This window comes from Phocoena phocoena, chromosome 3 (genome assembly GCF_963924675.1).
Source record: "Phocoena phocoena chromosome 3, mPhoPho1.1, whole genome shotgun sequence".
In the NCBI taxonomy this organism is placed as follows: Eukaryota; Metazoa; Chordata; class Mammalia; order Artiodactyla; family Phocoenidae; genus Phocoena; species Phocoena phocoena.
Genome location: NC_089221.1, coordinates 46,429,018 through 46,455,186, shown reverse-complemented (window position 1 = coordinate 46,455,186; position 26,169 = coordinate 46,429,018). Strand labels below are relative to the sequence as shown.

The 26,169-nt window shown below is 41.0% G+C and overlaps 1 protein-coding gene across 4 annotated transcripts in view; it reads left to right on the top strand.

Annotated features, from left to right (window-relative positions):
* Window positions 1-26,169, top strand: part of PDE4D (phosphodiesterase 4D) — an 867,194-nt gene that overhangs the window by 679,671 nt on the left and 161,354 nt on the right. For all 4 annotated transcript variants that reach the window (XM_065873344.1, XM_065873345.1, XM_065873346.1 and 1 more), the window contains exon 5: window positions 45-94. In XM_065873344.1, coding sequence (XP_065729416.1) covers window positions 45-94 — 50 coding nt within the window. The remainder of the gene's footprint in view (window positions 1-44; window positions 95-26,169) is intronic.

Here is a 26,169-nt window from a genome sequence, read left to right as displayed (position 1 = left end):
AAGTATAATATATTTACAGCTCTGTATTTTTCTCTCTTTGTCAGAAGATCACCCATGTGCAACCAACCGTCCATCAACAAAGCCACCCTAACAGGTAAGAAGGACCTGGGAGATTATTCTTCTCACATCTAGGAAAAAGGCATATTTTCCAAGATTCAACCTTATTAGCACCAGTTTTTTCTGCAATTCTAAAATCTTTAAGAAATTAATCCTTTCTTCTCTATATTATCCTTTCTCTCACTGATCTCACAAGCTGTCCATTTAACCTATTGGAAAAACTTAACTGATGTGCCATTTTTTTAAAACAAGTTAAATTTTTGCTCTTACTCGGTTGAGTGTTGCTCTGGGCATTTGTATTTTGAGAGATAGCATTACCTTCGAAATGCTGACCATGTTTCCGAGCTTGTGTTTTCAGCATGATGTTAATATATGGTAGCTTGGTTGAATGAAAGTCAAAGCATAAATAAAAGATACCTTCTTGGTTAATGAATTTCCCAGTTGTGTGTAGGAAGGAACACCATTCCAGTACTCCTGATTTGGACCCAGAGAGTTGAGATTAAATTCAGTCTGGGAGAGGAGAGAAGAAGTAATTTTACAATACAGAAAAGTTCAATGAGATCAAAAGAACAGATGTTTGGGGAAGAGAAGTGGATGGAAGGATGAGGGGCGTAGAGGTCAGAAGAATAAAATTACTCCGATTCCTATTAGTCTATTTTAGACATGGGGCTTGACCTCAGCTGAGCCAAAAACAGAACAGATGATCTCATTTTGCTAAACCTGAAACCAAATTGAACTCATTTGATCATTTCTTGAAACCCCAATTGATTCATTAAGATAATTGCCTGGAGAAGAAAACCCATGTTTTCTAAAATTATTACCAGAAGACAATTAACATATTCTCCAAACTAGACCAATACTTCACTTGATTCAAGTGTCTTCCTGGGACTCCAGCTCGTAATATGCAGAGGAGCTCATTATTACATTATCAGTGACTCTATTTTGCTTGAAAGTTAACTTCATCATGTCCAGTCAGGACCTTTCAACTGGGCTCCTTTGTGGTCACCACATCAAAGTGATTCTGGGACAGCAGTTAATGTTGGTCCTTCCCGAATGCCTTTCAAATGGGACTTGTGTTCCACTGACTATTACATTATTGGTTTTCTTTTCCACGTGTATCTATCAGGATCTTATTGGTGATGATTTTCAACTGCCATTTCATACTCTTACGTATGATTTACCCATTTTCTTCTTGGCATTGGTCAAGAGATGAACAATAATTGAAATTCCTACAGATTAAAGTAAGTTCTTTGAGTAACAGATTTCTTCTTCAGAAACCCCAATTTAATATGAAAGAGCCCAAATCTACCTGGGGCCTCTAATGAGAGAGACCACATGGAACCTGGTCCCCAGCCCTGCTCCCAGCACTAGACCTGACCCATATAAAGAGGGAGACCGTCACCCCCTTTATCTTTGCAATAAGTAAGACTCCTCTGACATCAGTTTGTGCAGAACTCCGTGCTATTTTGGTCCCTGAAAGCTTGTAGCTTGAGGTCACATATGAGCCAGCCCCACAGAGCATCCTACCAGAAGAGCAGCTGCAGGTACCAGTGGAGGCTGCTGTATCCACCAGGAGGTGGTGGGTGCTCCGTGGTCAGGGCAGCTGTCCGGCCACCCTGGTCAACGTCTCGCACTGATTAAAGAAGGAGTAGCTGCACTCAGAGGGCTCAGACTTGGCCTTGAACACACATGAGAGGCCCCGTCGAAGCTCCCAGAAATTTCACGTAGTGCTGAGGCCCGGAAGCAATACCACAGGGGACTGTGAGCCACAGAAATCTGGGCTAATATGGCCTCATTTGTACCCACATGATCTTGACCTGAGGCCTGGGGACAGTGAGGCTCTAGAAATATCTTATTTAGGAAGGGAAACTAATTAACTGTCATTAAGGGCTTTGTGCGGCTGTGTTCATCCCAAAGCACAACAGGAAATTAAATGACTTGTGAATGGAAGCCTTTTTCCTTGCCCAAGAATAGCAAACCAAGGTGAAAAAATCAGATGAGGGGGTGAGGGAATGAGGGCAACAGCAAGGGACATTCCTCTCTCTGAGCTCATTCTGAAAAAGTATGCCCTTAAAACCATAAATCATGAAAACAGTAGTGGTTGAGACTTCAATGGGAGACTTCAGACATACAGAAAACGTGGTGCTTGTGAATTCCTGCCCTCAGCAGCTGACTGCTCAGGATTTAACTCCAAGTTTGCTCCCTGGCAAGTGAGTGCAGTGGAGAAGAGTGTTAAAAAGAGTCAGTGGGGCACGCTTGAAGAGGAACTTGGCCTTCTTAGAAATTTTTCTTAGGTTCTAGAGGAACAGTGTAGTATGCAGGTAAGTTCACGTTTGGTCCAAAAGGCCGCTGTGGTGGACAGCGCCAGGCGCCTCTGGAGGGCAGCTCCATAGAACAGCACTGACAGGGCGCTCCTGGAATTGGGGGGCAGGGGGCGGGAAGCTGCTCTGCATGTCCAGAGTTCAAGCCATGTTCTATCATGATAGCTGTGTGGCTCTGGGCAGGTTACATAGCCTATCCCTGCCTGTTTTCCCATTTACAAAACAGCGATCATACTTCATACAGTTATTGCTAAATAAATGAGTTCATTTGTACAATGCTCTTAGCATAGAGTAAGCACTCAGTGCATCATTTTATTTTGCTTTGTTGTTGTTTTTATTGGTTTTTGTTTTTAGGATTCATGCTGTATGTAACTAGGGGTGATGGAAAGAACAGGCCAGAGAGATGAGAAAAAGAATGGGAAGAGTGAAAGACAAACTAGCAAGGTCAGAGGAGTACAAGTTATGGATCGCCCCCAGAATGGTCAAAATGCACACACTTCCTTTGTGCCTGTTGTAAGTGGGGCCTCTAATTGCTCCCAGCACTGTATCCCGGCCTCTCATCACAGCCACAGGCATTGGTGCCTTTGTGGTGTGGATGATAAACTATTGTTCAGGATTATTTTCAAAGTTGAAGAACTTATTTTTGAGTCACAGAACTTTGAAGACAGAAAATTAACTCTCCATAAGTCAACTTCTTGAGTTTTATAAAAGAAGAGTTGAGAACTTTAACTCTCTCTCTCTGTCACACTACACCTTCTAAAACTTGCTCCCATAGAACTTAGACTACTCTTTGCCCCCTTAGAGGTTATTCCATTTGACATGTGTTAAAGCCAGGAAAGTTTGATTTTATATCATTAGGGCTAAAGCATGTTAGTTAGTTGCCAGATTTTATTTCTATACATAATACATAAATACATAGCTCTACAACGATTTAACAATTTTTTAAAACATAAAGTTTCCAAATGTGCATTTAGAAAAGAGCCTTCCTGCTAAATGGCTCTTTGTTCTTTAGTGTGATATAACAAAAAGACTGGAGTGTGGCATTTGGGGCCTGAGTGCAAACCCTGTATCTCTCATTCGCTTTATTCCCTCGTTTGAAAAATGGAGATAGGAGCTCCTCTCAGTGCTGTTGCAGGAATTCAAGGAGGTAGGTTAGATGAGGAACAGAAGCCTGTCATGAGTAACTCACCAAGTGTTTCTTCCTACAACCCTCCTCCATGCCTGACATTTTGTTGTTGTTCCTAAAGCTATTTTAAAAACGGGTAGCATAGAGGAGGACCTTGATGATGTGTCAGCTTTACTTGTGCACTTCATTTATGATTTTGTTTGCAGACAGTAATGATGGGGCATTTTTAGGAATCCCTGTACTTAGTGCAAGGCTCACGTGCATAGGTCCTTAGCGGATGGTGAAGAGCAGAACTAAAGCGTGTGTTGAAACGTGAGAGGGCAGCAAAGAGTCAGAGCTGCCCAAGCCATACCTGCGTTGTGACACTGAGCTCTGGTTCGGGTGTAGAGCCATGTCTTTGGGGGCACAATTGGTTCTCTTGAGCATTTCATTTTCACTCAAGAAAAGAGTTCTGTGACCATCTCATGAGACCTTGTCACGTCTCCACGATACCACTTTACAATGTTTGTTATTTACATATTTTCTGCCCTTTATTTAATCATATTTAAACTGAGGATTTTCATGTGAGAATGTAACTGAGAGAAAATTTATTTAAACTTCTCTATTTTAAAGATGAGAAAACTGAGACCTAGTGAGAGAAAATGCTGCTTAGAGGCAGAGCCAGGAATAAATGCAGGACTCCTTTTTGCCAAGTCTAGGATCCTTCTTATACATAACCCTATAAAATTATCCATCAAATTAGGGTAGCCTTCAGACCCACCATGGAAGTATATGTTTTGGAGAAAGTAAAAGAAATCTTACAGGATGTTGATTTCTGGGTAATAGATATAACATTGGATTTTCTTTGTATATGGACCCAAAAATTTGAAAATATCCTGTCCCGATTTCTCACTGGACAGGTCTTTGTATTTAGAGCTATTTTTATTATATCCACAGCCTATATCTTAGAGGCCCTCAGATAAGTAAAGATTGGCAGACTAAGGAGAAAATACAACTTCTATCCATGCAATAAAACTAGTTCAATTGCCTCCTCTTTACCTGTAGAGGGAGTGCAGGGACAAGCGTAAAATAACGCAAAAGTAGTTTTAGTCCAAAAAAAATTTTGGTATATCTCCACTCATATTTCTTGCCCTGAATATTCCTAACTCCTTTAAAAAAAAAAAAAAAGAGTGCATTTTCAATAGAATTTAATCAGTTGGTAAGCAGAGGATTTAAAAAGTAAACTATCCAAATATACTAGTTAGTCAGAATACAATAAGACACTCTTGTTTGTTTACTGTTCTTCTAAAGCACAAAGCAGTTTATAAAATCCATTGAAGAAAAAAAAAGAAAGCAAAGATTTTTAACTGGAACAGTTATTTTGTTATCACCGGGACTAATCATTTAACACTTTGTGCCACTAAAGGAAACTAAACAACTACTTTATGTGACAATAGCAATGCTAGTGACTTATGTAGGTTTGCCTTTTAAATCTGCGCGTGCGCGCGCGTGCGTGCGTGTGTGTGTGTGTAATAAAAATAACTAGTGTACATAACGTGAAAAGAAATATATATATATATATAGTAGTTGGAAGCACGAGCCACTAAAGAAGGCAAAAGAGACCTCAGTGAGAGCAATACGTAAGGGCTGAGGGGACATCGAACTAAAAATGTATGTTAAGGCAGCGAGTGTGGGAGGAGGACGAAGACCCAGCCATTGCCCTGGAAGTCTCACCCTCTTCATCAGCCACTAGCAGGCACTAGCTTCATCATGCAGCTCTTTTTCTCCTTTCTTTTAACAAGAGCAAAGATTGTGGCAACACTTTAATGATTGCAGAGAATGAGTGCGCAGTAAGCTCTTTTAGGAATGTGATTGAAGAATGCTGAGTACACATTATGCTTAATGGCTTTAATAAAAAATAAAAATTGTGTATGTGAGTGTTAGACATTGGCTTTTGTGGGGAGTTTTTTGCTTGTTTTACTTTTATATTTAATACATCTGATGAATGTGGAGTATTCTAAATTTTTTGAGCCAGAGGAGTTTACTTTTACAAAAATCCCCACATTAAAAAGACCTCTCCGGGAAAAACATTGAACTAAAAGATTTGCTCAAGTGCATGGAGTATGACTACTTGTTACTTAAATTTATGATCTTTTAGAGGGTCAAAGCCTGTTTTCTTCCTTATAGGCTAACTTGTTTTGCCTTCTTACGCTTTCACTAAATAAGTAGAGTTATCTCTATTAATTTGTAAAAAGACCAGGTCTGACAATTGCTTTTTGACCAGGAATTGATTAAAGTTATATTTGGTTTCCTAAATAGTAAGAAAACAAGTGAATGTCACAGTCATGGGAAAATATAATTTAATTGTAACTGTATTGCCTGAATATCTGCTCTGGGTATTTTGTTATAACTTTAATTGAAACAATTAAACAAAACTGCATATTCATTGAGTCAGAACAGCAAAAAGGTTATGAGTGAAACCACATAGATTGAAAACCCAACTTTCCTCTTACTAGCTATGTGATCTTGGTCAATTTACTTAAATTCTCTAAGCTTTCATTTTCTAATCAGTAAATTCGAAGTCAGTGATTAGCATAGTGCTTGGTACCCAGAATGTACTCAAGAAATGTTAACTATCATTATTGCTTCAATTTTATTATTATTACTATTATCATTATTATACATTTGGTCAACAAATATTTTCTGTGTACCTTATATGTGGCATGCAATAAGGTAGGTGTTGGAAATAAAAAGATGAGTAAAAGGTGACTACTGGCTTCAAGGAAGTCACATGGGGACACCGGAGGGAACCATGAATAATTAACAAGCTAAGTGCCACGACTGAAGCAAATTCAAATACATATATGTATTTGAAGGAGAGGGCAAGTGATTCCACCTAGGGGAAGCTCCCTGCTGAACTTAGAAGAAGGTGGAGTTCTCCATATGGTTAGAAGGAGAGCACCTCATGCCAAGGGACCAACAACAGTGAGTGCCAGTTCAGCTCAGGGCACTGGAGACAGTAAAGAACAAAAAGAGTTGAAAGAGTATGGGAGCAACAGAACATGATCTCCAAGCGTAGATTAAGGCAGTAGTATGAAGAGCATTAGAAGTCAGTGTAAATAACAGTGGACTATATTTTACGGGCAATGGAAAATCATCAGTCATTTCTAAGCAGAGGAACAAGTACATATGTTAGAATGACAATGCTGGAAGCTGCATAGAAAACAGATTGAAAGGAAGAGAGACTAGCGGCAGCCTCACACTCATCCAAAGGCCGTTACAGGCCAAGTACCCGCTGAAGGTCATGTGAATCTGAACTGGGGTGGTGGTATTGGGGGTGGAGATGAGGAAATGGATTCACAAGTCTTTTCAGAGAGTTGAGAAAGCTTGGTGGGTGATTAGATTGAGAAGTGAGGGAAAATAAGAGAAAAATGAAGTCATACACACAGGTGTTCATCACAGCATTGTGCGTTTGTACAAGAGACTGAAAACAGCCCAAGTGCTAAATAATATGTGAGTTCTATTTAAGTATCAAAAATTCTATAATAAAAAAATTTAAATAACTTATTCATGAGAAAAATTTTATAATGTAGAAAAGTGCACCTAATTTAAAGAATATATGTTAAAGTTCTAAGTAAGCAATAGCCACACATTTCATGTATTTTAATTATGTATATTGTATTTAATTTAAGACATTTTTGGATGTTGACTGGTAACTAGCAAAGGCCCATTTTACATAGAATCTGGTGACAAACTTGTAAATATCTCTCAGATCAAGATTTCTGTTTGCCTCTCCTCACTAGAAAAGGTACTAATGAGACACTGCCAAATGATCTTTCAATATTATTGTGCCCCAGTGAGCATTCACTTTATTTTCAGATAATAATATGCCTTGGATAGGGCAGCACTCATGGTGGTTGTTGAGCTTATGACAAGACAGCTCTGTTATCCTCCAGTCGATCAGAAAAGCTACCATGAAAATAGAGGCATTAAAGTCACCAAAGTCCCCTTCAGCCTGTATCCCTTCCTCACCACCTCGAGTTAGAAAAATGCAACATTTCCCAAACCTGCCTGATCTAAGGAACCCCCAAGGGATCCTTGAAAATAAACACGAAAAAACAGATTCCAAGACAGTGCAGAACAAAATCTTGGGGATAAGTCTCAGGATCTATATTCTCAACAAGTGCTCCAAATTAACGAATCAGCCAAATTTGGGAGAATAGTCGGATACTGAATGAAGTAGGCAAGAGTGCTGCTCTGGACAGTGTTGACATTGCGTTGCTGGAAAGTTGTTGGAAAATCATTGTCTTTCTGGAAAATGTATATAGTGACACCCACACCCCCATCCAACAAACAACGCAGCCTAGGATAAACAAGATAATATGTGTGAGGTGCTTTGCGATTAGCAAAGGAAATACAAGGTGACGTTATTATCTGTGCCATCCTCGTCATCATGGTCATCATCAGCTGGCCCATCATCCCTCTTATCTCTCCAAATGTATACAAATTTTAATTAGGCCAGCTTGCCCCTCTCCTAGAAGAAAATGAAGTATCATGTCCATGTTTGCGTATGAGGGTGGGAGTGAGTTTGGGAAATGTTATGTTTAGTAACTGTATTCTTTTTGTCTTCTCACACACTGTACCAAGTTTCCTTTAAAAAAAAAAGAAAGAAAGAGAGAAAGAAACAACAAAAGCTGCATTCTTAAGTCACTCCCTTTATCCACAGAGGGCTTCCCACCCATGTATGCCTTAAAAAGTATTCCCCTGGGCACACTCAAATACAAGACTGTGGTAGAGCAAAACAATGAAAATTCCTTTGGGTCTAATTTCCCAAATTTTCCTAGTTGAGTGTTACACTGAGTTATTTAACTCTATGAATAAATGAGGATTTCACTCACAGCATTCTTTCTTTCACTGTCTCAGAAAATGCTTTTTTAAAAATTGGATCTATTATTAATACTAATATTAATAAAAATTAACATTTTCTGACATTTGATATCAAAGACTCTACATGCATAATCTCTTTTAAATCTTATGATAATTCAATATATAGCTTCAAATGACAAAGTGTAGATTAAGTATGACTCAAAAGCAGAACCTAGGGCTTCCCTGGTGGCTCAGTGGTTGAGAGTCTGCCTGCCGATGCAGGGGACACGGGTTCGTGCCCCGGTCCGGGAAGATCCCACATGGCTGGGCCCGTGAGCCATGGCCATTGAGCCTGCGCGTCCGGAGCCTATGCTCCGCAATGGGAGAGGCCACAACAGTGAGAGGCCCGCGTACCGCAAAAAAAAAAAAAAAAAAAAAAAGCGGAACCTAGAGGCTTCCCTCCCTTAAAATGTGTTGATCCATGCACAGAAACACACACAACCTGCTGTCATCTTCTCCCCAAAGTTATTATTTTCTTTCTTTCTTTCTTTCTATCTTTCTTTCTTTCTTTTTCTTTCTTTCTTTCTTTCTTTCTAAGTAGAGACAGCAGAAAATGAACCTACGTTGTCTATTACGGAACATGTATGAATGGAGGGTATGACGGAGGATGGATTAGATCTGTGGATACAGAGCAACCCTTTGGGAAACCCAAAGGAATCAGTTTTATAAGCTAAGGAAAGGACTTTTGCTTGTGAGGAAGAATTCCTCAAGCCTTCAATTTTCACAGTTCTCTTCCGGACTCCTCTGAAGTGCCTGTGTGACAGCGCCCAGGGCAGCAGCATCAACAAGGAAAGGACCCCACAGTGTGTGTGAGCAGTGAGGATGTAAGATGGTTCGGCATAGGGCAGTGCTTGAGCCTCTGTGCTCACCTTGCTTCTAGGACCAGTCACTGTTAACCCCTGAGATAACAGTTTCTATCATGGGGTGATATTCATCTTCTCTTTGTGCATAGACTCACCGTAGGCTTTTCATCTCCATTATCATTTGCTTGGGTACCAGTTCTAGCCATGACATTCCCCAGCTCTCTGTGCCCCAAACGCACTTCCTCTAGATATTTCTGATGTCTACATATCCAGTGCTTTTTAGTGTGCTATATTCTCTTTTGTGGTTCTTTTTCGGCCCTGTTGGCACTCTGAAGGCATTTCTAATTCACTGGACTGTTTTCTTCTACCTGCCTAGCAAAACAAATGGATGTTCACGTCTTTTTTTTTGGGCATGTTTCTGGTATTTGCATATTGCACACTGAATTGTCCATGTGGAGAACTTCATTAATGGGTTTGCTCCTTCACTCATTCAGTCACTTGGATGTGAAAGACTGTGCTTGGGCTCTCAGGACCCAATGAGGTATAAGATACCTCCCCCGAGCTTTATGACCATTATCCTAGAGGTTTGTGGAATTTAGAAAGGTAAAATGTGTTCTGTTGAATGACGGAAAGCATTAAGTAAATAGAAAACAGAGGGTTTGTAAATAAGTAGATAAATGAGTTGATAAAATAAGGAAAGTAGGAAGAAAGGGAGGAAGGAGGAAATTGATCAGGCTGAGATCGTTTTCCGAGAGAGCCAGGAGGCTGTCTACAGTGTCAATTAGCTTAGAGACTGGAAAAAGTCTGGGAAACCACTTGAGGAACTTAGGGAAAACTTAGCAACACAAGCATGTAGAGGAGTGAGAGTAGTAAAAGAAAGGTTTTCTGAATCACTAAGGAGGAAAATAGCAGATGATGGGTCGGGGAACTGAGACCTCAGTTGAGGAAGATGTGACAGACGGTCTCTAAGATGCTTCTTCTGTCACTGACTGTGCTCTTTTAAATTGTTTATGTAGAAAGAGATCTAGGTTTTCTCTTCCAGCAGGTTGTAATTTTGTAAAAAAATTCAAAATGTTGTATGTTTTGTTTGCTTGTTTGATGTACGAGTCAGAACGTACATAGAGGACTAAGAGCAGGGCTCAGAAGTTGCGAGGTCTGGGTTTCATTGCTGGCTCACCTGCTGACCCACATTGTGACCTTAGAAAAGTTCCTCAAACGCTGTGAGTCTTTTCTGTTAAAAGTGTTGAATAATAAACAACAACAACGATAATAATTGTGATAATACTTTCCTGATCTTGAGGAACATACAGGACAATCTATGTAAACATTTTGTCACAGTGTCTGGTTGTGTCATTCATGCTGATCCTCAAAGTTGTCATCTTTGTACCCCATACACTTTTTTCGCCCTGCTGCCATTGCTAAAAGCATTGGGGGAATGGCTTTAGAGACAGTTTACAGGCCATACAAGAAAAAGCCATCTTATTGGTTTACCGTCATGCTTCACTTTTGACCAAAAATATTATTTCCAATATGATTACCAACCTTAGTCACCAAATAAGATATCAGATTAGCCTGGATGAGGCTAATTCTAAAAATGTAGCCATTCCAAGGGATGAGACAATTTTGAGGCATTTGAGAGAAGTATAATGTGGACTCTGAAAGCAGTTCCAAGACAGAGTGTCACATCATTAGAGTGATGGCAGTATATGGAATAAGCATACACACACACACACACACACACACACACACTCGTTTTCCCAGTTGATACTTTGAAAGAGATAACTTCCTCTGAATTCTATGGGGTGGAAATGGTCTCATCTCTAGGAGTCCTTTTTACTTTTCAGCCACACTTCATAGAGTCTGTGTTTCTCCAGATCTTCACAGCCAGGTTCCATTCACTGGAAACTGCTGAAGGTGCCATAGATAAAGGAGAGGGCTGGTGTGTCCCAGCCCACTGGCCAGGGAGGGCTTCACCCCTCATCATTTCCACAGAACGGGCAGCAGAGGAAATGAGCCTGGCACTTCTCACACTATTATTTCTCACTGCCTCTATTCAGTTATTATTGGGCACCTATAGAGCTTCAGCATCCTGTTCTTTGAGGGTTCCATACAGTTCTCTCCTAGGCTGGCTTATAACCCCACCTTCGATAACAGTGTATCAGCAGTGATCCTCTGGTTACAAGATTAAAAACCAACTCTGCTCACTTAAGCAAAATGGGATTCAGTGGAAGAATATTGGGAGAATTTCCAATTCCCTGAGAATCAGTGGGGAGGCTAGAGGATCAGGGTTGAAGGAATCAGTACATCTTCAGAGTAGTAGAAAGCCAAAGGGTAAGGGGGAAATCTCATGGCAGGATCAATCAAGTGAGATCCCTGCAACTGCTTTTAGTTTCTTTGTTGCTCTGTTTAAGAGTCAAATTCCAGTGAAGGGGTCCAGTGGGTCTAGTTTGGGTCTTGGGCCTTGGCTAAAGGAGAACAGGGCATCAGGCTATTTCACCAGACCACGTAATAGGATGTAGGGGTGAGAGCCTAAGTGATGGGGCCAGATTACGTGGATTCGTTTTCTAGTTCTCCCACTTCCAGATGTTTCTCCTCAAACGATTCATTTAACCTCCCCAAACCTCAAATTCCTCGTTTTTGAAGTGGGCAGAATAATAGTAATTATCTCTTAGGGAGTTCGTGAAAATTATTTGAGATGATATTAAAGAAAAACTAAGCACAATGCATGGGCACATAGTGAGCACTTGATCATTGTGGGCTGTTTCATAGTTAGGATTATCTAATGGAAATGCCAAGTAATTTCCTGAAAGAAATTAGGGTGCTGTTAGAAAGGGGAAATAAATAAGTGCTGGCAGGCCGGAAATAATTATTGATTATGGTGGAATAAGAGGGTCGGCCTCAGTCCACTCTTTATTTTACTAATATATTTCTCAGTAACCTACGCTTTATGATATTAAGGTTCTCAGGGATGCAGGATGGTACCTGTTTGTTAAGGTATCCCTGGGAACTCAGTTCCTCTGAAGGCATGTGACTTCCTGATCATTTGATCCACACCCATTTATTGATGCCTCCCTTATGCTTAGATCTACACAGGATGCCATGGTCTGTGGCTTCTGGTTTACTCACAAGTGTAGGAATCAAAGTAAGGAATAATTTGCCTTCCTCTGATCTTTGTTTAATAGTCATCTAAATGGGCTGTTGTCTAATAAGTCACCACCTAATTAGGTTTACTTTAAGGGATACAGGATTATAGAGAGAGAAGGATTATTTTTTAAGCCTCTCCACTTCCTGAGAACAACATTGAAGTAGGCCCCAGCATATGAAGGAGCTGGCATTCTAAATTCATCCAAAAGTTCATTGTTTGAACTTTAGAAAAGAGTATCCACACACTGGCACTCATCAAAGGCCCCTTAGAACCAGCCTATATATCTCCATTCCAGGAAAGTGCAGGTTTTCCAAGGAGAGAGAATCTGAAGGAGAATTTGAGGTCCCCAAGGAAAGGCATTTAGGTCCATCAGTGGGATGAGCTGGGCTGAAATCTCTGAAGGCCAATGGAAGGTCACTGTGGAACACTGCACAGCCTACCCACTTGGAAAGTCAGAGTCATTGCGAGGAGGAGAGCCCAAGCCCAGGCTTTGGGAAGCTGGATAGACAGCGTGTCATGCGCCAGGACAGAATCAGTCAGGCCACACCTCACTGCCCCATGGCTGCTGCCTCCAAAGCCATGGAGGTGCTGACCTCTGACCACAAGCTGCCACCTGCCCGCCACACCCCTCCACCTCACACTCTGACTGAGCTTCTGAAGCCACCCAGCCTGCAGCAGGCCCTGGCCTCTGTCTCTAGCATCTCAGCCCTGACCGCCGTCTCCATTACCCCTCACCCAGGACCAGTCATGCCATCCTCACGACACCTTTTCCAGCATCCAGCCTTCCCCAGACCTGACCAACTCTGGCCTCTCCTCCAACCTCACCACACCATGTCACCCAACACCAGAAAGGCATGACAGAATTGAAACCGGAAATGGAGCCACCCTGAGTGTTAGTTTCTTACAAAGGTATCTATCTTTTTCCAGGGGTGTAGCTAGTAGGCATTGTAAGAGGGTGGGCTTTGGATTCCTTGAATCAATACAGAGAATTCTAGCTATGCCACTCCTTAGCGATTTGACTTTGGGCAAGTTATTCTGTAAGCCTCAACTTTCTAATCTACAAAATGTAGGAAATAACAAACCTACCTCAGAGGGTTACAATAAGGATTAAATGAGATGTATAAGCACCAAGCCTAGTACCTGGCACATAAAAGAAACTAAAAATGAAATGCTAATTCTTGAATAAACTTTCCTTTTTTCTTGAGTGTACTGTGACACTTGCATCAGTGAGTTTCAGAGGCAAATGAATCCTCTTTAGACCTGGAAGCTTGACACAAGGAAGAATGAAGTAAAGAAAACAACTGAATTTCTCTTAAAAGCATTTTCCCTCACTAACTTTTCTTCCGTTGTCTGTGTTCATAAGAAACCAGCTATGCCTGCAAAAATGTCTGCCTGTTTCCTTTTCTACGTGTTTAAATTCCTAATTGTGCACACAATCTTAGTCACTGTATTTTCACGTGCAAGCAATTAAGACTCATTTAACAGCCTTCCCCCTGGAAGGTTTTGTTCTCCATCTGCCACAAATCAGATTCCTTAGGAACGTGTTTGATTTTGAAACAATGTGAAAGTACTGTTCATTTTGTTCAAATTTCATTTATGTACCATTTTTTAAAGTGATGTAAATGGACAGCCACAAAAAGCTCAGCAGCTGGTCAAAACAAGACTTCAAAGAAACCATTGAAATGGGGCAAAAAGAAATTGTTTTTAAACTAATATGCTAGGACAAAGCCAAATAAAACCATAGTATGATAAACAGTCCTCAGACATATTTCACTCATAACAAATATTTACTTTACAACAGATTTCAAATACAGGAAAATGGGAATGCACCCCAGTTCCCATTCTGAATCTTGGAAGTCTTGAGCTCACAGCAATGAACGTGAGGAAAAAGGGTAGAAGAAGCCAGGAAAGGGGAAAACAGGAAAAGATTAGATTTCTCAGGCTTTTTGGAGAAACATGGTACAAAGATACACATTTCAATAATATTAACCAGAAGAATCAAACAGATTTATATGACTCTTTGTTGCTGTACACCTGAAACTAACACAACATCGTAAAGCAACTATACTTCAATTTTTTAAAAAATCAGATAACTAGGTTCTCCCTCACCACAGGTGAAGTCCATTTTTGTTAATTTGTTCAATAGGTTTCCTTACTTTAGAACATCAAATAGAAGCTAACACTTGGTCAAGTTAAAGGCAAAAAAAAAAATGGTTAGGTTCTGAACACAAATAAGTGTCTGTGAATTGGTAACAAAAATTCAGCAAACATTTAAAAAGGATTAGATTTTCTAGAAGAGTCTCAAAATTAGATATCGCCATTTGAAGGCAGCTTGCAAAAAAATATTAGTTTTCGCTACTTACATTTCCCGTTGTTTCGGGACTTGAAACAAAAAACCAGCAGAGTTAATGCAGTCAATCCCTATTTATATATTAGTTGGATATTTTGTCCACCATCTTCCTGAGGCTTTATGAGCTGAATTGTTTTGATATCACTCAAGGAAACGTTCTGTAAATGTTCAAAGTATTGCTGTTATTTTGGGCAGTCACACCTGCACCTTTAAAATGCCTTTTGCGCAGAATGTAGCCCAATTTGCTTTCAAATCAGACCTTCAAAGAAGGGTAGATTTATACCTGTGACAGATCCCCTGAGGTGCTTCCCTACAAGGAAAAGTTAAAGCTAAGAGAGCCACTCCCACCCACCATCTTTGTGTCTTTGCGCTTAGACATCAAATGGCATCTCTGAAAAGAAGAGCAGAGAAAACATGAGTACCTCTCTGCTGGAGATCCAAAGCAAGATACAGGTCTTCTGGAAGAAATGGCACCTAAGAATTTGCAAGTAGTTGGTAAATAAATAGAAGGAGAAGGTGAAAATGGAGGAGTCCGCACCTTTCACGAACAGTGATTATTTACTAAAAGGCAACTGTTTTGTAAGAGCAGCTAAGCTCAGAAATCAGAGACGTCTGATGTCTGCCGTTAAAGGAGTTAGTTCTACTGTAGGGTGTAATTAAGAGTCAGATGAAAGGTGTGCTAAGTATTCAGGATAGTGGTTCACAAACTTATCTCTTCATTAGAATCACCTGGGAATCTTTTACAAGTTCCAAAAAGTGAAGGTAGAAAATATCAAAGGTTTGGAGAGCAGTTGGAGGACAATAACACTGTTGGAGAATTAAGTCCAATAAGGGCCCTACACCAGCAAAGTAGCTGGATATCAGGAATAGAAAGGAAGAGGAAGAGATAGTTGTAGAAGATGAAAGAAGGACCCATGTGTAGGATTTAGTAACTACCAATTGTATGATTTTATGGAGTGGATGTAGAATGGTTCTGAAATATATGAAGATTTATAATCTTATATATGGGATATATAGGATTATATATAGGATAAAAATAGCTTGACACTTGGATTCCAATGTAGAATTGAAGCCTGATTTATCTCAGTGCCTAGATTACCTACATTTCATTTAGGAGAAAATGTTCTATATGTCAACTATTCTAGAAAACCAAGGATCATAATCTTATATGAACTATTTGGAATAAAAATCTTTAAAAGGTGTTATGTTGCTTCTTAATCCCTTAAAGGCATGTACTGAATGTACTTAAATCATTTCTCGTGGCTCTGGTCATCATTGTGCACATCTGCTTTTATACTTCTGTGTCATTCACAGATGCCCCTAATGGTCTGTGGACGTTTCCCCCGACTGTAGAGGCCCCCAAACTCGGCTGCGCTTTAATTTCTCATCGCCTGCTCCCAATGGCCATTTCTTGATGTCAGTACTGAACTGGCTTTAGTGCCATCTTTTCCGATCTGCTGCTCCTTTCTCCTTGACAAACCAGTTTACCAAGCCGTTGCGTTGAGCCTAAAATAAGAGCAAATTAACTCAAAATAAAAATGGGGTTTGGGGGCAATCCATTTCAGAGGAAAGCCTTTAGGATATTTAATGCATATAACAAATATGTCTTTAAATTCCTTTAACTTGTATTTTGGAGTACATTTCATCTACTTAACTGGTGTTGAATAGTATAAATTTCTGGATAATTAATCTCTGGACAAGTAAGTTGTTACTCTACTCCTAGAGCTAATAAAATAAATACTGGTTTATCTTTAACCAGTCCACAAAAACATGTTTAATTCTGTGCTCTGGGCTTCAGGGAAACAGAAATGAATAAGATGTAGTCCCACCACCCCCAAGGACTTGGCAAGATATAATTGTACATAGGTACATGAAAAGGTACCATGAATCTAAGTCCCAGGATTTCACAGAGAGTAAGTGTCATAAAAATTCAGAAGGAAAAGAAAAAAAAATCCAGAAGAGCCAAAGATCAAATTCAGACAATAAGCAATGCCTTGAACATTTCCCAAATACTTTAGAATTAGTGAAATGTCCCACCTGGTCAGACTTTTATAATGGGAGTGTTAATGGATGATCACTACCTAACCACAGAGATTTAGGACTGCTTCCAGCATCCCAGCAAAACAGCCCTTTTCACCCAGGACCATTTGCTATTACAAAAGAGAGGTGATGGCTTGTGATTTATTAACATTCCTTCATTTTGCATCTGACACTGGGCTTGTGAAACTTGTGGAAAGATCAATGACCTCAGGGTTTAGGGAGCAGAGCTATAGTTCCAGCTCCATCCCCAGCTTCCTGTTTAACATTTGGTCAGTAATTTAACCTGGTTATTCTTCAATAAGATGAGGATGTTAGGTTAGATAATATCTAAGGACCCAACTAGCTCTTATTATAGTGTTTTACTATTTTAAAAAATGCATGCTTCTGAATAATTGCCTTTATTTTCTTTAGTTCTGTTTCCCTAAGATGTGAATATAAGATGCACTAAATCAATGTATGAATTCTGCTTTTCCCAATAGATAGAGGCTATCCTTGACACCATTTGCTGTTTTGAGTTTTCAACAAAGAGTTAAAAGAAAATTCTGGCTCCCGTGGCTATCATCCTCTCCAGTTGGCAAAAGGCTTCACGCAGACTTGATGGTTGCCTAGAGCAACAAAATATTAGGGACAGAAACATGTTCAGGGACTCGATTGTATAAGTGACTCAGAGCTGAGAGACCTTTCCCAGCTTGAAGGGAGCCCATACTTAGCTAGAGTGGGTATTTGTCTATGCCTGTCTGCACTACTCTTCTTAGAGGTGACTATAATTTTGCTTACTAAAATATAGACACCAGCCTTGAAACCTGCAGAGAGGAGTTATATGGTCAGAAGGCAATCTTCTTCATTCAGCATGTCTCACACATGAAAGGTCATTAGGACGAGTGAGTATACACAAGATGAGGAGACCAATCGGGCTTTCGAAGAGCACATACAAAGAACATTATGAGAACTCAATAAAAATTCATTGTCAGAGCCACTTTTCAAAGCCAATTATCTCTTGTTCTTTTTTAAAATCTTTATTGGAATATAATTGCTTTACAGTGTTGTGTTAGTTTCTGCTGTATAACAAAGTGAATCAGCTATACACATACATATATCCCCTTCCTCTTGCATCTCCCTCTCACCCTCCCTATCCCACCCCTCTAGGTGGTCACAAAGCACAGAGCTGATCTCCCTGTGCTATGCGGCTTCTTCCCTCTAGTTATCTATTTTACATTTGGTAGTGTATATAAGTCCATGCCACTCTCTCACTTTGTCCCAGCTTACCCTTCCCCCTCCCCGTGTCCTCAAGTCCATTCTCTAGGTCTGTGTCTTTGTTCCTGTCCTGCCACTAGGTTCATCAAAACCATTTTTTTGTTTTTTTTAGATTCCATTTGTTAGGAGAACCCAGTGGAGGAGCTACTCTTGAAAATTCAATACCCTTTTCCTTCCCTCTGTTGGAGCCAGACATCACTAACTATGCTCTGAACTAAAATGTGAATTTAAAAATAGTTTTTCTGTTCCTACACTCCTTTAATCTGAGGTCATCCCCTCTCTGTTCCATCAGTCTGTCTCCATGATAACCAATTACTCAAGCTTGTTCAGGGAGTTATTAGCATCCGGGAGTCCAGTCTTTTTTTTTTTTTTTTGCGGTACACGGACCTCTCTCTGTTGTGGCCTCTCCCGTTGCGGAGCACAGGCTCTGGACGCGCGCATGCTCAGCGACCATGGCTCACGGGCCCGGCCGCTCCGCGGCATGTGGGATCTTCCCACACCGCGGCACGAACCAGTGTCCCCTGCATCGGCAGGCGGACTCTCAACCACTGCGCCACCAGGGAAACCCCGGGAATCCAGTCTTTTGCTTCTAGTCAGTGTTGCCTAGAGCAAGAATTAGAAGAGGATTAGCCAAGTCTCCGTACTTGAAGTCCTTTCTCTTTAGCTGCTCAACTAGGTTTCATTTTAATTATGTGTTTGGTTGGTATTGTTTCTCTACCCAGTACACATTCTTCCCACTTGCACTCGAACAAGTTCATTATGATAATAATCACAATTATCAACTATTACTTTTTATCCTGTTTGAATACTTATTGAGTGTCAGTATAATCAGAAACTGGACTTCTTGGTTTGGACCTTGTGATTTGTAATGAATATTCTTTTTGAGTGATTGGAAACATAGTCCTAAATTCAAATGGTTTACAGTAGTAACCCTTACCCGAATAACCGTAGCAGCTGTTTGGAAACATGGCTTCAGATCAGTTGTTTGCAAATGTCTTTTTCAGTACAATCCTGCGTGGAGTGGAACCCATATACGTTACTTGACATGTGAAACACATGTGACCCAGGCAGATGATTCGGCTGACCTTAAAAACTACAGCTGCTAGTGCCTTTAAAAACAACGCAATACAAGTGATTTACTAGGCTTGGGCTTAAACCATTTTAGGCTGACTGAAGGGAATTCTGACCCTTCAGGGAGGGGATAAAAAAAGTATAAGACAATGGAAATGTGTCATCCCGGGTGTTAATGTTGTCATCCATTTTAACACATCTCTTTACAAAAAGTGCAAAGAAGACTGCTTAGTGTTACAAGCAAAAAAACCCAGTAATATCCATGTGGCTTTATTTTGCTTTATTTTATAAAAATTTAATGAAGTCCAAGTTTCAACTTTGTTTCCTCTCCATCCAAATCAAGAGCAGTCTATAATCTTCTAAAAAGAGCAACGCTTCTTTACTTACTTCCCTGCTTAGGAAATACATTGTGGGGCATTAACATTCTCTTCTAAGCTGACCTTATGTGTGCTCCAGTTGCTATATAACACACTATTTTAGCTAGAATTTTGTTCAGCTAGAGTGAAAGAGACCTGAAAAATTATGCTTTAATAAAGACAGAAGTTTATATCTCTTTCCTATAGATAGCTAGTGGGAAGCAGCCACATAGCACAGCGAGATCAGCTCGGTGCTCTGTGACCACCTAGAGGGGTGGGATAGGGAGGGTGGGAGGGAGGGAGACGCAAGAGGGAAGAGATATGGGAACATATGTATAACTGATTCACTTTGTTATAAAGCAGAAACTAACACACCATTGTAAAGCAATTATACTCCAATAAAGATGTACAAAAAAAAAAAAAAAGAGAGACACAGAGTGGGGAGTCCAGAGCTGGTATGGATGTTCTAAGACTGTCAGGGACCTATGGTTCTTTCAGATAATTCCTCCATCGTCCTAGATTATGGACTTTACATCCATGGTCCAGAATGATTTCCAGAGCTTTAGCCATCACATCTAAATTGCTAGCAGCAAGATGGAGGAAGAAGAGCACACACCTTCCTTTTGAAGAGACTTGCCAGAAATCCCACGTAATGCTTCTATTTACATCTCCTCGACTCAAATTCCATCACATGCCACATCTAGCTGCAAAGGAGACTGGGAAATAAAGTATTTTTTTTTCTGGCAATCTCCTAATTTGAGGATTTCAGTCACCCTCGAGTACCCGAGCCCTCACCCAACCTCTCCTTCTTGTCTACCCAGTCTCTCTCATCTACCTTGCCATCCTGTTCTTATACCTCTTGGGAGAAACCCATCCCTCTGTCAGTTTCACAATCTGCCTTCTCCACTTCCTTAGCTGAACTCCTGGCAGGGAAAATCCCATGTCACAATACTTTAAACTGGAATTCCGATTAAGTCAAGAGCGCTCACCTCAGCTGGATCCTGAGATTCACTTGACATTTTTTTTGGTTTTTGTTTTTTTGGCCGTGCTGCGCGGCATGCGGAACTTCCCCAACCAGGAATCAAACCCGTGCCCCATGGCATGGAGGCACGGAATCTTAACCACTGGACCGCCAGGGAAGTCCCCACTTGACATTTTAATCCTTGCTCTGTTCCCTCTCTCAGCCACCTTGATGCTTATTCCAAACCTCCTCCCCATTCTCAAGCGTCCTGAACCAGCAGCTGCTCATCACCATTCAGCAAACTATTTTATTCGTTGCTCAGTGAAGAAACTCATTGTCAAGACAGGAACTTCCTCAGTTCTTACATCCTCTTCCTGCCATCCGGACCCATCCTTGCCTCCCTCCTCCCGGTCTCAGCAGACGATGTGTCCCTCTTCCCGCTTTAAGTCAGCCCCTGCTTCCGTGCTCCTGATTTTCTCTCCTCCCAGCACCTCCAGGTCCTTGCTGCATCTATTTCCTTTCTTTTTCTTGCATCTTCAATTTCTCCTTTTCTTCTGGCTCTTTCCCTATTCGTGTCTCTCTCGATCTTAAAAACAATACAAAACCAAACAATAGCAAAGTCTAGGAACAGACTCTTTTTTTGATCCTTTAGCAAGTTCTCGGCAGTCAGGTGGCTTCACATCCTCACCGCCCATGAATTCCTCAACCCATCGTAGTAGGATTTTCTCACACACACTCTGCTTCAACTGCTTTGCCTTCTCCTTGCTTGTCTTAGAGGCCTTCCTCTGAAACTCTCTCCTCATTCATTTACTCAGTAAATATTTATTCGACACCTTTTATGGGAACCATTCTCTCCCAGGTGATGCCACTCTCTCCTTGCTGCTCTGCTACTCTTTCACACCATCCTCTGTGATCGGTCTTCCTCCCCTCATCCCCCCACTTAAACATGAGTCTTCTGGATGTGACTTATTGCTTTTCTCAGTCTGTGCATTCTCTAGATGTTTTCATGTACTTCAGTAGTTTTATTGCCCGTCCTGTGAAGGTGATTCCCCAAACTCTATCTCTACTCAGACCTCTTCCCTGATTTTCAGACTCCTATATACAATACAAAAGCCCAATGCCAGATGGTGTTCTAGTATTTTCAAAACTGGATTCATGCATTTCTTTGCAGATCAGTTTCTCCTGTCTCCATCAGAAGCACTTTTATCCTGGAGTGAAACTTGGAAACCATACACCCATCTATGAACTATATTTTTATTTTACTTTCTAAATATCTCTCAGATCTGTCCTCTCCTCTCCAACTCACTAATACTTCTTGAGTCCAGGACTCACCAGCTCTCCCCTGGATTACAGTGGAAGTGCCCCAAATAGTGTTTTTATAACTGTTGGTTGCATGTAGCATTTTATAAAAAATATTATATAGAATTGAATTGAAAATAATGGAATAGCAAACCACATCTGTAATATCAAGGATAAGTATTGTTTTATGAAAATGTTGAGATACACACACACACACACACACACACACACAGAGAGCCATTTTGCCATGAAAATGTATTTCTTACTATAAATCAAAAGATTTGAGAACCACTTTCCTAAATAGTCTGTCTCTGGTATACTCTCCTCAGCTCTGTCTTCCTCAGTGCAACCAAACTGATGTAGCTGGAAAATGAGACATTCTGAAAACGTCATAAAACCCTTATTAGTCACAAGATGAAATCTAACCTCCTTGGCATTGGTACACGAGGCCCCTGCCCAGCTGTACACCATTCCTCCTCTCCAGGCAGTCCCTGCCACCTGACGCTTTCCACCCACACTCTGTGCCTCACAACTCACTGCATTTGCTTGTTCTCTTCTTCCCATCTAGAACTCACTTTTATCTCTTAATTGTTTGGTTCACTTCACCTCATTCTTTGGGTGAGGTGACACCTGAAATCTAAGCCCTATTCCCTTCCTCAGGTTGGGTCAGGCCCTTGTCCTCTGTGTTTCCATGGCCCCGTACCTACCCCTAGCGTGACTCTAATGAAATTGTTCTAAAATTGTAGTCTATGCCTCTGTATTCTCAAACAGCCTGCCCAATGCGACGTCAGTTCTTTGCTGTCTTCACCGTACAGTGTGTGGTACTAGGACACCCCTATGCTCGACTTGTGTGTGTCCAGTAGACCTGAACTCCGGAAAGTCCTCACCTTATATGTCTTCTCAGAACTTCCTAAAATGATGATTAAGGAGACTACAGAAGCAAAACATAGGGCAGTAGATGCCAACAATGAAAACTTTTTTTTCTCCTGTACAGCAAGGAAAAGTGAGGTGAAACTGTGCTTCTTGAACCCTTTGATAGAAGGTAATACCTTGAAAGAAGTGGGTGAAGGATGGTCTTCTCCATGGTGTCACACTTCTGAATTAGAATGTGAGAAGCCATGCCGTTACTGACCTATTGTTTCATTGGCCAATATGTTAAATAACTAAGGTGGTTCCGTAAAAGGACAGGTTTTTGTGAAAAGAATAGTACTCCTTTTGCTTTATTCTGAGTGGCATTTAAGAGTAGCCTTACTCATGGTCAGTGAGGGTTGGGCTCTCACCGCCTGGTCACTGGTGAGTCTATGAGCGCACTATTTATTCAGCTTTGTGGAAATGCTAACGCGGAATGTCTGTGATCTGCCAGCATGCAGCTCCGTGCCAAGTGCACCTTGGAGCATTTCTGTGATGAGTGTAATGAGTTTTTTCCTTCTGATTTGGTCTGTAGTTTCATCCCTCCTCCCCAGTGTAAGACTAGACTTCTTTGATATCTCTTTTCATACTTTGGCTACCCTACCCCTCCACTTTTCCTTCTCCTTTTCTTGAGAGGGCCAACTCTGTAGAGCCTTCCTTTTGTGCTTTGGGCCAGTTCTGTTGAGTTGTTTTATGGTCTTGGACTTAGAGCTGCCTCAGCACTCAACACTAGCCCCTGGACTGTGAGACTAATGAGAAAAGCAAAATAACCTCAAGTAAAAGGAAGTGGTTTGTGTTGTGGAGAGAAACTTGGAAAGATACACCACCAAGAACAGGAGGGGCTCTGTTTTCCCTACTGTCTACCACTGGGTTAACACATTTCAAAATAACCAGTCAATTTAGTTAATTCCATCAAATGGCTAGTCAATACAGTCAAGCGGAAGGGAAAATAAACAAATGGTTTTTTGGATGACTAGTTTAAGCTTTGTGTAGCTTTAATCTTACTCATTTCCAGGGAATAATTTTAACTCTTAAGGAAATGCAGACTACTACAGGTTAGTTCAATACAAAAATACATTTTAAAAGGTATTCATATTCAACACACATGTGGTTTTCCCGAGGATCGTTAAAACAGGTAGAAATGAGATAGTGGGCATAGAAACTTGGATGATAATATGAGGAAAGTAAGGTTAAAATCATTAGCAGAAATTTACATCTTTTTCATTCTTCCACTGTCTGAATATCTGTCCTCCCTACTTCCTTCATTTCGTTCTTTCCTTTGTTCTACTGTTCCTCCTCTTTAAACCTCAGTAACGGTGACACAAACTCTGTGCCAAGCATGGTGTTAAGAGTTGACATACATGATCACATTTAATTCTCACAACAACCCACTGAGGTAGGTAGAAGGATTACATCATTCTACAGAAAAGGAAACTGAGGCTCAGGGAATTTAAGGACATTTCCCTCAGTTGGAAATTCTGGAAAGTTGTAGAGCTGGGATTCAAACCTTGGCAGTTATATTTCAGATTCCACACCCTGAACAAAATTCTGCTGTCCCTCTCATTTCATTGAAGTTCACTTTAGTTTTCTCCACATTCTCCTCTTTTCTTATCTTTTGCACTATACTCTCTTCCCATTTCCCTTTCATTATATCCTCTGCTGCTTCTTTTTCCAGTCTTCTCTCTCACTTTCCCCCGTTTCTCTGGGACCTCCCATTCCTTATCTAACATCTCTTTCCTTACCTTCTTCTCAACTCCCTAATCCTGCATCACACACCCCTCAAGATGTCCCCTCATTCCTCACTGCCGTCTTTCCCATGTCCAAACCCTGCCCCATCTGTCATTTTTCTGCCTCTGCTTTCCTAACACCTCTCTCTCTAAGTTAGAAGTGGTGCCCAGTTTTAAGCACAAGACAAAGCATGGTTATATTCAAGAGCCTGTGTCCCTCTGCTCCCATACACAAGGAGTACTGTCTGTGATTATCAAGTGATTATAAAAAGGAATTTCATTCCTGCCAGAGATCTCACGAATTAGGTTTCTGTTGAACTCCAGATGGTCTCTAGTGATTGAATGCCTCTCGCTCTGATCACTACCAGGAAGTGAGCTCCAGGCAACAGATAGAAACCAACCCCAGAACTGTGAGATCCAAGACGAGTAAAATTCCTATGTATAATTCAATTTCAGTAAACGCTGAGGGGGAACACCGTGATGTAGTACTTTGAACAAAATTATATTTTACTCAAGTGACCATATTTTCAACCAGTCAGTACAGGACAAAAGAGTTTCATTTCCTTGAATCAAAGCTGTTTGGTGACTTTTCCTGGAAATACTCTAAGAGTTCCAAGAAAGGACTCCAGATTCCCAAGCTGCTGGCAAAGAGCAGGCATCTTCTCTTCGCACAGTAATTCACAAAAGTCCCTCATCAGCATATGGTAACATTACGATCAGATTGGCTTGGTTATCAGAAATAACTAGGTCAAAATAAAAGTCATTCTTAAATGAATGAGGGTGTTAAAGTTTTGAAGAATCATCACATTCTAGAGACCTTCAACTTTCACTTTTGCTTGTACGACATACAGTATCTTTCTTGAGACTCTGCCATTTGTTTGTTTGCTTGGTACGTCCAGTGTGTTTTCTTTTTGTGGACTCGCTTCCACTCTTCATCCTCTGCTTTTTTGTTGTCCCAGCTTGCACATGGCTTTTGCCAAAGCTTCTCCAGCCCCAGTTTTACTACAGACCACCTAGAGATGCATTTTTTTTGACACCTCCTAACACCAATTACCCTACTGGCAATTTCTCATTTATAGTTACAAGTAGACAGAACCTACACATTTACAAATACGATAGGACAATTTTTCATTCTCCTCGTATATTATAGGCCACTGGTTACTAATGAGCCCGTGAATTGCCTGCCTTTGAGTTAGAACTCCAGACCTGGTCTATTCAACAATTTGGACAACATTCTCTTAACAAATAATTTCTTGATAGTCTCCCATGTGCCAGACCTAAGCAAGGCTCTTGGGATCCAATGGTGACCCAAAGAGGCTTTATCCTTGGTCTTAGTCCCTATAATGGGGGGCCAGGAGAAGGGCCAGTATTAATCAAATAATCACAGTACTGAATATAAAATTCCAAACTAAAGTATGTGATATGAAGGAAAATTTCTATGAGAGTGGCAGGCTAGAAGAAGCCCAGTCTGCCCGTGCTCCCGGCATCTCCTGCAAAAATAAATACTTACGTCGAGCAAACTGAGTGTTCTGAGAAGGTTCCAGAGGCATGTCACCCAATCAAGAAGAATGAGCAAATTTAGCCCAAAAGCCATTTCTTCTGTTTGTGATGACCCTACTTCAGAGCTTCGCTCCCGGCTGTCCCACCCAGAAAAGGTCTCTTTCTTGGAAAGGTGGGCACTGGCTTCTCTGCCTCCATCAAAACAACTGGAATGGGCTTCCCTGGTGGCGCAGTGGTTGAGAGTCCGCCTGCCGATGCAGGGAACACGGGTTCGTGCCCCGGCCCGGGAAGATCCCACATGCCGCGGAGCGGCTGGGCCCGTGAGCCATGGCCGCTGAGTCTGTG